The sequence below is a fragment of the Diachasma alloeum genome, unplaced genomic scaffold (assembly GCF_001412515.2).
Source record: "Diachasma alloeum isolate Michigan unplaced genomic scaffold, Dall2.0 Dall_scaffold_00344, whole genome shotgun sequence".
Classification (NCBI taxonomy): domain Eukaryota; kingdom Metazoa; phylum Arthropoda; class Insecta; order Hymenoptera; family Braconidae; genus Diachasma; species Diachasma alloeum.
This window is the reverse complement of record NW_021680483.1, coordinates 350030-366590: the sequence shown is the minus strand read 5'-3', so window position 1 is coordinate 366590 and position 16561 is coordinate 350030. Positions and strand designations below refer to the sequence as shown.

The window sequence follows — 16561 nt, the reverse complement described above, 5'->3', positions numbered from 1 at the left end:
TACGTTGGCCGGTTTCCCCCAAACACAGCTGGGCGAGTTTCTAGATAAGGCGACAGGGTATCGACAGCCTCTCTATAATGTTCAGAAGCATGGTTTCACCCAAACCACGCCTCTTGGCATTATTTGATTGGTCTATTCACCTCACGCGCAGTTCACTTAAACCGCCGTTCGATGTCACTCTCATCTCTCGCTCAGCTTCTTCAGCTGGCATTAGATGTCGCTCTCTCTCTCTGTCCCTCACTCTAACCATTTTTCACTCATGGGTTTTCGTGTTGGTAAAACAGTTTACCGTAACGAGAAAATCTCGTTACAGTATATATGATTACTTATCCTATAATGTGGATAATACGATTGTGCACTTGATGAGCGTATCCATTTCCATTTATTGAAAGGCTCTGTGGAATTGGATGCATGTACAATTTTAAAAGGATGACAATAGTATGTGTGCAAATACTTTAGTACGGACTTAATGTAATTGTAGCGCACAATTCATTTGTGTAAAATTTTTTGTGTATTTAAGGAGAGTGGAAACAAGCATGTGTACTTTCAATCGCGTGCCAATATTTCATGTGAACAATTGGAGGTAGACAAAGTTGCCGCGCACATTGCTGTTTGTGGACTTCAAAGCGGTGCTCTGCCCTCTTGTGGAGAAAATGTGTGGTCTCAAGTGGATGTGGGCATTTAGTCTCTGACCCAACTTTTTTTCTGCCCATGATCAATACTGGCATGTACATTTGGGCCCATGAGCAAATGATCCCGTGCAGTTCCGTTTTTCTGACCACTCATGCCGTACACTATGGCGCCTCGTGTACACAAGATACGTGTGGACTGTTGTACATGGACGAATGTAGCCCCCCATTGTCGTGGGGGGTAAAAATGGAGATATCAAATTAAAATTTGGTACAATTATAGCTCTTATAATATTGAAGGATGGGCACAATATTTTGGATTGGCACAATCGGCGGAGTGGTTGTGGAGATATTTAACCTTTTGTATCTTCCTTGCATTCATCCTGTAGAATGTGGTTGCCGTTACAGAAACAGGGAATTACTATGGATCTGTTCGGAAGTTTACTACCAATGGAATTAATAAAATTAAAAAAAGCCTAATAACGCATTCGTTCGGATAGGCTGCAACCCGTGCTTGTTTTTGTTTGAAATCTTCAACAAAAATCATTAGTAAGATGTTACTAATGATTAGTAAGTGATTACTCATTCAACATTAGTGAGTTACTAAATATAAGTAACACGATGAAAATTTGTGCGTTAATTATACTCATTTCCCCGCAGTGGTTGACTGCATTTTGATGGTTAGATGGTTAATAAGCATAGTGCTGAAAATCAAATCCAAAAATGGGTGTCTGGCACCTCTTTGTTAAGGATTAGTTTTCTGCAGGATCCTATAGATTCCTCTCCATTTCATCTATGTGTATTCACTCACCGCCGGTTCATTCTTAATCGCTTCATCATTTCAATATCAATTCTTCATCTTCTTATAAAATTTTTTTTTTCAGATCTTCATCATTATCTCTCAACCCCTATGTAAAAATGTGGCAGCCTCGCAGACTCTTGAAGCTCACAGCCCTGGGGGCAGTCTCCATAGGCACCTTTGCTTCCCTCCGCAGCAACGAGTACGACATTGGCTCCATCGGTATCGTCCGCCTCTCACGAGCCGCATACTCAGTCTTCGTTATTGGCTCGCATTACCAGAAAACCGTCTACTCCAGCTCTCTCCCAAAGGACTCACCAGAATATCTTAAACTCAAATCCTCAGCCCATTCATTCGGTGCAGCTCGTCTCTTGGAACTTTGCTGCGCTAACAAAGGTGTCTATATCAAAGTGGGCCAACATGTTGGTGCCTTGGACTACCTCCTCCCTAAGGAGTACGTCCAGACATTGAAAATACTCCATAGTAAGGCCCCGCAATCCTCTTTCAACGACGTCCTCATAGTCCTGAAAGAAGACTTCAAACAAAACCCTTATGACATCTTTGCCTCGATCGACCCTGAGCCCCTTGGGGCTGCCTCTCTTGCACAGGTTCACCGAGCTGTTCTCAAGGACGGGGAAACAGTTGCCATCAAAGTTCAGCATAGATCAGTGAAGACAAACTCTTACGTTGATATTAAGACCATGGCTGCATTGGTGAAAATCTGTTCCTGGGTATTTCCGGAGTTCAAATTCGACTGGCTTGTTGATGAAACTAAGAAGAACATCCCTAGAGAACTAAACTTTTATCATGAGGGGCAGAATGCTGAGAAGGTTTGTTGGAATCTAATCAAGGCCAGACCGCCGGGCAATTTGGATATCCTGCACTTAAAATCCCATCCCAAATTGAAATTGATACAGGATGACCTCAGCACTTTGCTCACAAATTGCAGGCGGATGTAGAATGAAAAATTAGCAATTCAATAACACAAAAGTTATTAAATTCTGATAAGACTTTTAAATGGTAAACGTTAGAATTCTTCAACCCTTCAGCCAATAATGTTGTGCTTCACTGTCGCCATAGCAGTGGGACTTGATATAATATTTAGGGTGAGTTTTCGGTTCAATTTAACCACGGTTCACTCATGGTTAAAGTCAAGTTACCTCCCCCCCCCTCCCCACCACTGACCCCAACCAATCAGAGATCTTAAAGGGGGATCCTGGTGATATTTGAAAGTCTTCGGTTGATGAAAATAACGATCGAGCGTACACAAGAAACTAAGAAAAATTTCGTACTAAACTTATTTTACACCACACGTGAGTCGAAAATGTTTTTCGCATTTTTGGGTTTGAAATGCTAATCGCACTACAATTTTCATCCGATTCAAACTTTTTTAAAAAAATATTCATTACGTTCCACAATAAAACTATGTTTTTTTTCGATTATCTCAATTAGATCATAGAAAAGATGATTTTTTTCGGTTTATTCATTTTGGCTTCCGAATGGAAGCATTGCAATCCTTCGATTTTTACATTCTCTAATTTTGGTTGGAAATGATGTACAATAGTCTGAAAGATAAAAATACGAAGTTTGGCGACCATGTTTGTATGTGACCACGTCCGCCGTCCCCTTCCCGGTGGTCAATGTTTAGAAAATTGAGTAATTGAATGGCTAATGTAATTCCAAAAAATCTGACATTTTGAGAGATTATAGGTCTTCATGAGGATTAACTCTGTGCAAAATTTGAACTCGATCGATCTAATAGTTTTGGAGAAAAATCAATTCGTTTTTAAATCGTTTTCCGCAAATATCTTCAAACCTGGTGGACTAATTTCGATTTTTTTGTTGTCAAAATATTCTCTTCGGTGTCTTCTATCTAACTCAATTGTTTGGTGAATGACTAGGTTTAGGGTGGATGTGGGATGAAAATGTGGACGGAGATGTTGGGAAAATTACTGATGAGCCGGATTTAAAATCACACTTTATTTGTGGGATCGATCCACTTTAGTCAAAAATTTATGTACACTCTTTGATAATATATGTAATTTTTACTGGTGATAGTCTAATTTCACTGATGATTGTCTTTGCACGTTAATTTGGTGAGTCACTGAATTTAAACTGAATTTAATCAACAGAGGTGATGTACTGAACAAAGGTATCGTGACGATACTGAAACACAACTGAAGTGACTGACCCTTCCGGGTGCCGCGCTAACCTCTGCCACCGATTATCTAGTACCTTTGACGTGTGTAGGCCAAGGTGAGTTGAGTTCCTCCGTGGAGTGTCTTGCGGTGAGCTTCTTCGATGACTAGTGTAGTGAGGCGTGACTGGCGAGGCAAGATTATTGGGTGAATTTCATCTGGATTTAGCTGCGAGTTCTTGAGGCGTCCCCCAAGTCTCATGATCCTTTCGTTGTCTAGTGTTGGTATCCGCTTGGCTAGTTGGTTTCTCGGTAGTTGGTGGTTTTTCTGAAGTACTCGAATAGCTGGCCCAAAGTATTGACGTTGGGTTATCTTTATCCAAAATAACCTCGCGTCGTTGAGTTCTCTTATTGTCAAGACAGGTCCCGGAGGCGTTGGCTGCCTCCTGAATCTGTCGATAGATCTGTTGACCGTAGCTGTTACGGCTAGTAATTTAGCCATCGTCTGATACCTGTTGATTACCTCTGCAATTTCGTTGATTTTAATTGCAACTGGATGTGCTGGTGCTGGTTTTGCTTCTCTGGCTACCTCTGGGATGTCCATAGCTGGAACATCGATTGATGATTGTGGCCATTTTTCAAGATCCTGATTGATCCATTCAGGTCCTGACCACCACAGTTGATGATCTGCTAGCTTGCTCGGTGATATGCCTCTAGAGGCACAATCAGCTGGATTCTCCTTCCCACTGACATTTCTCCAGGTAGCATTCGGGAGCGTTTCCTGGATCTTGACGATCCTGTGGTGGACGAAGTCCTTCCATCTTGATGCCTGGCTCCTGATCCAAGCTAGTTTTACTGAAGAGTCAGACCAGAGATAGGTGTCTACCTGGTCGAGTTGGAGCATTTGCTTCGTTGATACCACTAGCTAAGTCAGTAGAAGAGCCGCTGTGAGCTCTAGACGAGGGATGGTCAGGGATGGTCGAGTAGTGCTACCTTCGTCTTCGCGCATGCCAGCACTGTTGATGTCGAATCGTTGATGGTTTTGGTGGGAATATACACCACTGCGCTCATAGCTAGCGTCTGCAAATCCATGGATTTGGATGTTGAGTATCTCTGTTGAAATTCTCATCCATCTAGGTACAGTTACTCTGTCTAGGTCATTCAGGTTCTCTCGGAATGTCTTTCAGCGTTGAACGTACTCGCCTGGGAGAGGATCATCCCATTTTAATTTCAATCTCCAATGATCTTGTAGGAGAATATTTCCCTGGACGACAACTGGTGCGATAAATCCCAGTGGATCAAAGATCTGGGCTATTTCAGAAGAGACTACTCTCTTGGTGATTGTCATCGTATTGAAATCCTTTGGTTTGTACCTGAATGTGTCAGTGGATTGATTCCAACACAATCTAAGTACCTTGGTGACTGACTCCTCGAACTGAATAATTTCTTCTTCAGTTGATAGGCCCAACTCATGCAGGGCCTCTGGACAATTGCTGCTTCACTTCTGTAGAGAGAAGCCTCCTGTATGGCAAAGCCCTTATAGTTGCGTTGCGACCTCCTTGAGACCGTCTTCTGCCTCTGCACCGCCGTAAAAGTCGTCAACGTAACGACTTATGGTGAGTATCTCTACTGCTGCTGGGAAGCGGTGCCCTTCATCTTCTGTTAGTTATTGAAGAACTCGTAACGACAACCATGGAGAACAATTTAGCCCATAGGTTTATTATTTGACATTATTTCGATTGCTTTTTATATTCCTTTTAAAAAACCTCCACTTTACGGCCATTGAGTGATCATGCAACCAGTTAATAAATTGAATAGAATGAAAAGGCAAAAGAAGAATTTAAAAATCTTTTCATCCCGAAATGACTACGTTTCGGACACTATATGTGTCCATCTTCAGGGCTAAATTTATTGTTCATGATCCTAGTGATGGAAAGGATCAAGCAGAACACATAAAATCCAACAATTCGTTGACAATAACAGCATCATCTGTCAACGCTCTTCATAACTGTTGGATCAATAAAAATTGTCGAAGAGCAAATTCGCCAATTGCTCTTCGACAATTTTTATTGATCCAACAGTTATGATAGAATTTTTCTATAGAATTTTTTCATACTTAAAAAACCGAAAACTCCGGCTACGTTTTCGCTTGATTTACGAGGTAAAATGGGTAGCGCATGAAATTATTTTTAGTTTTTTGTTACTCTATGATATATTTAAAGTCGCTCGATAGTTATTTTCATCAACTGAAATTTCACCAGGGTTCCCCCTTCAACCCGGATTCAACTTTTACACCGGTCTAACCATGGTTAGCTAAACCAAAAACTGGCCCTTAATGTTTTTCATGTTGTTAAAATTATTGTTGTAATTATTGCAGTTAATATTCCGCAGTTATACGATATATTGCCATGTTATGATTCACCAAATCATTGAATAATTTCAAAGCTCACTATTCAAAAGTTTATTATTGTAATTTAATAAGTTTTGTCATTGGGTATTCAATAAATTGTTCTGAAACAATTTACATAGGATGCAACTTCAGCCTAGTTCAGAACTTTAGTAACCGTTTGCATATTGCTAATCATCTCTAACTCGTTTTATTTAGCTTTCGTGATGATGAAAATTCGGTTCCAATGATTTTTCGTTATTCGTTTCATTTTCATATTTTTCCAATTTTCGATAGAAATGTTTTTTCTTGAAAGATAGTGTTACTTATATTCCCTAGAAACGATTGAAATAAAACGTTTTGTAAGTGAGGTTTTTCAACAGAAATAAGGGTGATTTTTCATTTCTGTTCATTGTGTAAGTTAACGTTAGCTTCATGTCCCCGCTAACGTTAGCTTAATGTGTTCACTGAATGCTGGCGGGCAAATTTGCAATACTAAACGCGTATCGATAATTGATTATTCAAAATATTAATCAAAAACAATGAATTGATAATTCATTTTATGATATTCGATATTTTCACAATTGTGCATTATTGAGTCAGCACTTAGAGTGGTGAGAAAAAAGTTGATATGAAAGTTCAGAAGTCGATATTGGTTGAAGGAGAAAAAAGAAGGGTAAGGGGAAAAATGTTGAATTTTTGGATTAGTATAAACGACATTTTTTTTCTGTGTGCCTGAATGTTTCGTACAAATTGGCCGTGAACGCGTGCAAAGTAACAATATAGTCCAGTCAAGGAAGGTCAGAAAAATATGTTTTCAGCTGCCAGGCTGCATTTTGGCATGAAAATCAATTGCCGAGCTCTGATCAAAATTTTAATTCAATTAGGGTACCCACCCTCCGGGATGGCGTCGAAAAAACTGAAAATTCTGCTAAAAAAGAGTTTTTTCGAAATAACTCGAAAAGTACTCGAGATCTGATCTAAAACATAGTAAACAAAAGTGTAGAGCACAAATGTCTCTAAAAAAAAACTCCCGACCGCTTCACCCCTATTTATTGACGATTATGGAAGACTGTTACAGGATAGTACACGAGAATAAAAGACTGAGAATGACGAGAATAATAGACTGGACTTATAGTTGTAATAAGACGTCTTTACTGTTCGCTGTATTACAGACGACTGACTTACAGAGCAATGTATTAATCACTTGATAGACTGACCCGATATATATATTGTAAGGATATTTTCCCGGGTTGTTCACTCAGGAAAAATCCAAACTACTTTATTGCCGTCTCTATCACTCGTATGTTGGGCGCCAGCCGAACCTTCACGGGAGTTTCAACGAAAACCGGCCTTTGAGGCAACCTCGTTCACTCAGAGGACTTTTGTGGCTGGACAATGGCTTGCCCAGCTAGTATCAGTGTGACACGGTAGAGTGGGCGAGGTCCACCAGGAGTATTACCATTACATCCTCACGAGCCTTTGCAAGCCGTGTATTATGCCTTATAGCATAATCCCCATAATGAATCAAATTCATGCCCCTTCTGGAGAGTCTTTCGACTCCTCCAGTGTTCATTCTCCTCCCGAGTATTTAGAATCGGAAGAGTTTTCCGAGTCAAGTGCGAATCAGTTGGGACTCCTCAGAGCCTGGGACGCTGAGAGGCTGATCTGACCAGGGTGGAACTACTGGAGTCGCCCATTGGGCCCTGTACATTGGGCCACTTTCCCACTAAACACAGCTGGGCGAGTTCTGAAATGGCGAAAGTCTAACAGCGCCCTCCAGACCTCCAGGGTCGCGGTTTCACCCATAACCGCTATGCCTTCGGTCTTTCATTGGTCTGTGGCTCTTCTCATCTAGTTGCGGCTTTCTTCAGCCGTCTTTAGATGTCACTTCCTGTCTCTCTTCTACTAAGTTTAACAGTTCTCTTTCCTATTTAAGGGGATTTCAACCCGTAACGAGACAATCTTGTTACAATACAATATATGACTATATATGACTACTATTTAATACCGTTCACCCCCCAGAGCCGTTCGAAAACATGTGGTGAGAAAAAAATCTTTAAAAGAATGTAAGATTCTTGCTCCGACCGGTGTCGGAGTAAGACGTATTTACTAATAGTACCGGCCGTTGATTTACTGAATTAGTAGTGAACGTTACGAGTGTTAAATTCCTCATCATATGCATGTCACCTAGACATCGCTTATCCTGAGACCTTTATTCTCCTTTTTTGTGTTTTTTTGTGTACGAGACAAAAAGAAATGAGCCCATCTGTATCAGCTCCCGCTGGAAACAATGCGACCCTAAACCGCACCACCGAACTGAATTCCGAAATGTTCACGACTGCTAACGTAAATGAACGCGCTTTTATTCAGCCAACGACTTCATATACTACTGCTCTAAACCAAGAAACCCGACCTAAAAGTCATGACATCTACATTGATGTAATACCAGGAGTTCCTCGAGATGAATATGTCTACTGCGTGGGAAACTTCATTGATCGACTAAACGTAAAAACAGTGACCAAGACCAAATGAATCATTATGTTTGTATCTTCGGAAGAATGGGTTGAGAAATTGATTGCCAAGGACACTATTCTGAAAATCGGCAATGACGTGCTGAATATCAGACCGATGGTTGCTAAGCAGAAACGTGTTGTGTTCTCCGACGTCTGTTCTTCCCTCCCTAATTCCGAGATAGAAAAGAAACTCGCTGAACTCAAGATAAAACCTTCAACAACGATCACAAAACTGAATGCGGGTATAAAAGACACTGCTTACGCTCACGTTCAAAGCCATCAACGACCAGTATTTATGGAAGAGGACGACGCGATGAAACTTCCGAAAGTCATGCGTTTCAATTATCAGAATTTCAACTACTTTGTTGACATCGCCCATGATAATCCAGCCTGCTTTAGTTGCAATAAAATCGGGCATTACTCAAAAAACCGTTCAATAAAAAATGCAGTCGAAGAAACAACACCAAGGTCAACACTAACTGAGATCACCAGAGAACAAAGAGACATCACCCCTACTCCAACAACGAATTTGCTTCCGACGTCAACTCGATGGATACAGAACTGATAACAACACTTCCTATCCCTCCCACCTCCCTTCCCATCAACGCAAATCCCTCCAAACAAAAACTCCTGAACACTCCAACAAAAAACCCTGTAACTCCCCGACTACGCTCCAAAACAACTACCCAATCTCCCTCCAAGAAACCACCTGGAATCCGCTAATGACAATCTTCTGTCTGAAATAGGAAGGACTACAGTAGAATCAGAATACGATGGCTTTGCCTTACCCAAATCTGCCATAAAAGAAGCAAAGAAATCAAAAAAGAGCAGCAACAGCCAAGAGAAGAATCCAAAACCGCAAGGGAAACAATACACAGAAGAGTTTCTCCGTAACAGCACTCAACGACTTAAAACTCAAATGGAAGATCACCCAGAGATTTACGACTGGAACTATGATGGCTTTATTCGGATGATTGGCAAGTAGAAAAAGACGCTAACGCCTTCAAAATGGAATATCCTGAGGACACTCTCTCCATATTTAAGTTCCTCAGTGAAGTACATATCCACCTGGAAGACTCATCAACGAAACCCTTCATCACAAAGTTCAAAAACCGATTCATGAACCCCGAAGCTGATTCAGATTCTTCAACATAAATCCTATAATGGATAACGCATTTCATCATCAACATAAAAACAATACAAACAATCTGAAAATATTGTTCTGCAATGTTCGAGGTCTTCAAGTGAACTACGAGGATCTCCTCTCGGCCGCAGTTGATTTAGATATTATTTGGCGCGCAGAAACACATCTGAATCCTCTGGATCGAAAGCAATAGAATTTCCCGGGATTCGAAACAATCAGGATGGATAGAGCAACCAAAACAGGCGGAATGGCTATTATATTACGAAAAAACTTGACGATACAATTTCTGGATGACGTAAACATACGCAACCCGAAAATTGAAATGTATGGCTCCAAAAAAACCAACGTAAAGCCAAAATTCAACGTGTACTTCTGCTACCGCCATCCTGGGGAAGGAACACTTCATATGGACTACTGGGAGAGAATCGTCGGCGCGGCCAGTCAGCATGAAAATTGTTTATTGGTTGGAGACTTCAACGCTCACTACGTCTCGTGGAATTGCGAAAAAACTAATCCCAACAGAGTGAAATTCCTCGAATGTATCCAAGCCGAAAACGTTTTCTCCATAACCCAGACACTTACACCCACCTAGACACATACAGATAAAAAAAATCCAACATAGATCTCGTCCTCACCACTCCTGACATTGCTGACATCACCTCCGTAGTAGTCCAGGACGAGACGTGGGGATCGGACTCAGTTAGAACAGACTGGATACAATTAGGTAACATGTTAAACACCTCTTGCGAACTATATCTGGATCCAAGTGTTGATCTCCTAAGCGCCACTGATAAATACTCATTCTTCATTGAAAATTTGAAAATCAATGTAGCGAGATGTACCCTAAAGAGAAAAAAGTCCCTGTAACAATCCATAAAAATCCAGTTAGATGGTGGTAAAGACTGCGACAAAGCAAAAAGGTTCAGGAAAGCAGCTTATGAAGAATGGATTTTTACACAAAAATTAAATGATCTTATAGCATATAAAAAAACTGTTGCAGTTGATGTCATTTAGTTTGCCTCAGGAATTGCCGCCAGAACAAATTCAACTTATGTATGAAACACTTGCAAAATACTGAAAAAATCATAGATAAACATGAGGAATTCTAGAGTCAGAGTTGATGAAAAAATCGCACAATCTGTAAATAACTCAATCCAGAAAATTGCCCCACATGGCTGTTCAACAGACCCAGAAATCGATTTGAATCTTCCCCCCCCCCTTCAATAATTTTAGACCAACAATTTGATTATGTAGAATTTAACACTGCCCTCAAGTCGAGAAAAAACAAATCCGCCCCAGGTATGGATGGGATAGATGACAATCTTCTTAAATTCCTTCCAGACAAACTGAAACTTATCCTTCTCGATATCTTCAATGAATTGCTTTTTCCTGGTAATTTTCCAATGGAATGGATGCACTCATACATCCGCTTTGCCCCTAATTCTAAAAGCGACAGTGTTCGCCCGATAGCTCTAACTTCTTGCATAGCCAAACTCTTTGAAACAATGCTAAAAAACGGACTTCAATGGTGGGTTGAACACAATAAAATGCTCCCGGAATACCAGACTGACTTCCGTTCAGGACTTTCATGTCGAGACAATTTCAACTACTTAATCCTCAATGTAGAGGATAGTTTCAGAGATAGACAACACATAATCGCCGCCTTTCTGGATGTTCGGGGAGCATTTTACAATATTAACGGTGATATATTGGTTCAGGACCTCATGAAAATTGAATGCCCCGCTAATATAATTGAATATATATAAAATTTCTCACCTATGAAAGATATATTTATACAGAATCTCTTGGGAAAGAAATAAGAACTGTTAGGAAAGGAGTCCCTCAAGGAGGAATCCTCTCCCCTTTAATTTATATGTTATATAACAGGTTAATTACACAGAATATAGACGAGAGGGTCAAAGTTTCTCTGTTTGCAGACGACATAACGCTGTTCACTCGTTCATCAGATAAACAGTGCAACTGGCAAACTCTAGAATTCTCTGTAGAATCAATAGCAACCAACTTGAGAAATTTAGGTTTGGACTTGGCCCCTGAAAAAACAGTTCTAGTCAGATTTAGTAAGAAGGGTTGTGACCCTGCCCGAACGAGGATTAAAGTAGGGACTCATGAAATCACATCTAGCTTCTCCGCTAGATTTTTGGGTATTCATTTCGACCATAAACTCAATTTTAAAGATCACATAGGCAAAATTCAGGAAAAGTGTTTGAAGTCACCGTGTCTGAAGTATGTCTTTAACATTATTAAATATCTCAGACGCACATGGTGGGGAACCGGCCCTGAAACACTCAATATATTATATAAAAGTTTTGTAAGATCGGTCATGGACTACGGCCTGTTTATATATTATACTAACAACGAAGCTACTAATGCTAAACTAGACAGTATCCAGAACGCTGCAATTAGATTTGCGTTAGGGTACCGCTGCTCCACGCCCACGAATGTAATCATAGGAGAATCGAAGATTATACACATTAAAGAAAGAGCTGATTTTCTTTGTAAATCTTTCGTATCAAAGGCCATGTCGAATTCATCGACATTAATAACAAGAACTATCAAATTCCTGTTTTCGATTAAAAAAATCAAGTCCAGACTGAGTGACAAAATTATAACTAAAAATATCAAAGAAATTCGGAGTGAAAAGGAAATCATGTATAGAAACAACCACTTCGATGTTTTCAAAAATGATTACGATGTCCCAAAAAACTGTCCATAAAAATTAATAGAGATATTGGCCTCAGAGCCCAATCGATAGAAAATCCAAATGATGTTATAAAAGCAGATATAATCGAAGCGAACCCAGAGGCATACTGCGTTTACACTGATGGAAGTAAGGATCTGAGCACTGGTCACGTTGGAGCTGCTTGCTATTGCCCTAATCTGCGGCATAGCCGAGCTGTCCAGCTTCACCATGTTAGCTGTATCTACACGTCTGAATGTGTGGCCCTCAGTATGGGTTTCAATTTAGCTATTCAACATAAAGATCATAATTTCCTCATCCTCTCGGATTCTCTGAGCTCACTCCAGAGCCTCGAATCTACAAGACTAGATACCAAAACAAGCCAATGTAAAATTTCTGTAACAAATTCAATCTCCCCTTTATTGAAAACAACAAATCCAAAAACTCTCAAAATACTTCACGAATACATTGTAAATAGTATTCCCCAAAATAATGTCATGAAATTCCTCTGTTGATCCGGATAATGTGAGGAAACGAAAGTGGCACACATTATTCGAAACAAAACAGGGAATGAAGAAATATAAAATAACGTCGAATATTCGTGTTTTTTAACCAGATATATTCGACAAATGTAGATAACTGGGGTGCAGCGTCAGCATTTCGCGCCCCACGACTGGCCTTCGCGCGCGCCGGGAGACGTCACCCGATGCCTCGCAGGTGTGCGACGAAGACAATGACCCGATGCAATCGAATACACGATGGAATATAAAAACTCGTGGATTCGTTGCCTCATGGCCAGTAATACGACGACACTTTAATTACCTACTTTTAATTTCTACTCGCCTGATACCTTCAGTATCAGACCGAGTTCTTATTTATTTAATAAATGGTAAATTGAGTTTTGAGGCTTTCGCGGCCAATATTATTATTCACTATGATGGCTTCCGGATGGATGCCGCGTCTCGATTCAGCTTTTTGCCGACGTTTCGCAAACATTTCAGTCTGCATCATCAGGGCTAGGTTGCTCCGATACTGAAGCTCCCCCTTGTAAGGAATTCCTTATATACCCCCTGACCCCTGGAGGGGGTAGGTAGAGTGGTGGGGGGTATCTCAGCCAATCAAGATCTTTTTAATTGACCAGGTGATCAATTAAAAACATCTTGATTGGCTGGGGGTAGGTAGAGTGGTGGGGGGTATCCCAGCCAATCAAGATGTTTTTAATTGATCAGCTGATCAATTAAAAATATCTTCATTGGCTGGGATACCCCCCACCACTCTATTTATCCCCTCCAGGGGTCAGGGGGTATATAAGGAATTCCTTACAACGGGGAGCTTCAGTATCGGAGCAACCTAGCCTTGATGATGCAGCCTGAAATGTTTGTGAAACGTCGGCAAAAAGCTGAATCTAGACACGGTATCCATCCGGAAGCCATCATAATGAATAATAATATTGGCCGCGAAAGCCTCAAAACTCAAATTAAACGCCTCCACGGAAGGGCTATCCTTGGCTCTGTAAACTTGTTCAGTAAGCTTAGGAAGTCTTTGCACATCCATCTGTGCTCTCTAGCATTTTTAAAAAGGTGCCGTGACCATCAAGTGGTACCGAAATGCTTTCAATTGGAAAACCCTTTTCCATCTCAGCAGGCGAAGTCAATTCTCCGACAAGTCTCACTAAGATTGCTCCGGGAAAGAATCTGTGCAACCAAGAACATCCTAGCTCAGACTTTCCAACAGATTCTCAAACTTCCCCTGATTCTTTCAAGTTCTCTAGAACCGGAGTTATGGAGCACGCTTGATCATATTACATATGAACAAGCTATCCATTCCGCCGAGTTGAGAACAAAAAAGCAGAAGGCGAAGTTTGAGAAACTGGTCCCTCCTCCGAATCAGAAAGTCTTGACACATACAGACAAGAATCTCAGCAGGTTCCCATTAACAGAGGCCCAGGTATCCATTTTGGCGAAAGGACATAATTTCGCTGTTGTCCCGAACAAAATTCCCACCGAAGAGATCATCAGCCAGACGGAAACGGCCATCTTCCACCTGCCTTGGGAGACTGGCAATGAGATCAGAAGAAAGCTGTCCAACATTCTCCATAAAGCGAAACCTCCCAAATAAAATATTCTTAGGGAGAAACGCTCAGCTTTACTCAGTCTTAAGAAGAATGACAATATTGGCATCCTTCCAGCAGACAAAGGCAATGCCACTGTGGTCATGGACAAGGAAGCTTATTCTGATAAAATTAAAGCCATGTTGAGCAATTCGAACATATATATAAAAAGCTCCACAAGGATCCAACCTCAGGCATGGAGAGAAAGACGGTCAAACTTCTGAAGGAAGCTGATCTCTCTCCCGAAACCCAAAAAATCCTTAGTCCCCGAGAATCCTTCTCTCCCAGACTTTATGGTCTCCCAAAAATTCACAAAGAGACTATCCCCCTTCGTCCAATAGTGAGCAACATTGGTGGCCCCACGTACCAATTAGCTCGCTATCTGACCAAACCATTCCAAGCACTCGTGGATCAGAAAAGTTCCCACATGGACAATCTTTTGGTTAGTTTTGATGTGGAGTCCCTTTTCACGAATGTACCCATTCCCGACACTCTTAACACTATCAAAAAATCCCACCCAAAATCCTCCCTCTGGTTGAACACTGCCTGACTTATTTCCAATTTCAAGGGGAGTTCTATGAACAAACATTCGGAGCAGCAATGGGTTCACCCATTTCTCCCATCATAGCAAACATTTTTATGGAAGATTTCAAAAACAAAGTTGTTAAATCAGCTCCTCTTAAACCCTCTATTTGGTTCAGGTATGTCGACCACACTTTCGTCCTTTGGAAACATGGAGCAGACACGCTACCTCAGTTCTTGAATTTTATCAACTCACAACATCCGAGCATAAAATTCACTATGGAGATTGAAGAACAGAAGTCTCTTCCCTTCCTACATGTCCTAGTGCATCGTAATGAGCACGGAAGTCTTGGTCACCGAGTCTACTGAAAGCCTACACATACAGACAGATACCTCCACGCCTTCTCACACCATCACCCTTCTCAAAAGAACTCGGTAATAAGCTTTGTTATATACCGAGCTCTCACTATTTTCCAGCCTGAATAGCTGGAAGCCGAAATTCAACACCTGGATAAAGCATTGAATAACAATGAATACCAGAGCAAACAAGTCCACCGTGTTTTGCACAGGCTGAAAAACAAGAACTCAGCTGAGAGTGAACCTGCTGATAAAGTAGAACATCAGAAAACGGCTGTCCTCCCGTATCTTCAAGGTATGACCGATCGCATTAGCAAGGTACTACAGAAGCATGACATCAGGACAATTTTCAAACCACCAACGAAAATTGGACAATTGCTCCCCAGTACTAAAGATCGGAAACCACCACTTAGTCTCCCAGGGGGGTACAAAATCCCTTGCTCTTGTGGAAAAGTGTACATTGGTGAAACCGGGAGGAGGATCAGTACACGGATCAAAGAACATCAACGGTGTGCAAAAAATGGCCATATCTCGCAATCTGCATTGGCTGAACATTGGATGGACACTGGACACTCTATCCAATATGACAAGACAGAAATGCTTGTCAGCTCACAAGGGTATTTCGTCAGAAAACATCGCGAAGGTCTCGAGATCCAAAACATCCAAACAATCTCAATAAGGATCGAGGATACTAAACCAATCCAATTTGGCACACCGTCCTCCCAGTTTTTTAATTGACCAGCTGATCAATTAAAAACATCTTGATTGGCTGGGATACTCCCCACCACTCTACCTACCCCCTGGCCAGGGGGTATATAAGGACTTCCTTACAACAGGGAGCTTCAGTATCGGAGCAACCTAGCCCTGATGATGCAGACTGAAATATTTGCGAAACGTCGGCAAAAACCTGAATCTAGACGCGGCATCCATCCGGAAGCCATCATAATGAAATGGTAAATTAATCGTTTAAAATCAATTTCCAATAAAGATACTTATTTCTATTATTTATGCGCGTGTGATGTATCCCTTAATCAAACCCAACCGCTCGGGTCCATTACATTTTTGGTGGCAGCGTATCTTTTGGGAAAACGGAGGCCTGATCAATCACTGTCTAATCACACGGCGATAGAGAACGAGATAATATCTGGGAATTGAACAACCTGTGTGTAGACTGGCCAGCACGTGCAACAATCCTTTCATCGAGGGAGCGAGAAGATTACCATTGTGGCAAATCAGCGGAAACCTACCCTAGTATTTCACCGT

At 41.2% G+C, this 16561-nt stretch overlaps 1 protein-coding gene across 1 annotated transcript in view; it reads left to right on the top strand.

The window, feature by feature from the left end:
* The first annotated feature begins 1533 nt into the window (after positions 1–1533).
* Positions 1534–16561, top strand: part of LOC107040835 (uncharacterized aarF domain-containing protein kinase 1) — a 132579-nt gene continuing 117551 nt past the window's right edge. Inside the window, exon 1 of the mRNA XM_015261098.2 lies at positions 1534–2258. Within this exon, the coding sequence (XP_015116584.1) occupies positions 1548–2258 (711 nt within the window). The 5' untranslated portion in view covers positions 1534–1547. The remainder of the gene's footprint in view (positions 2259–16561) is intronic.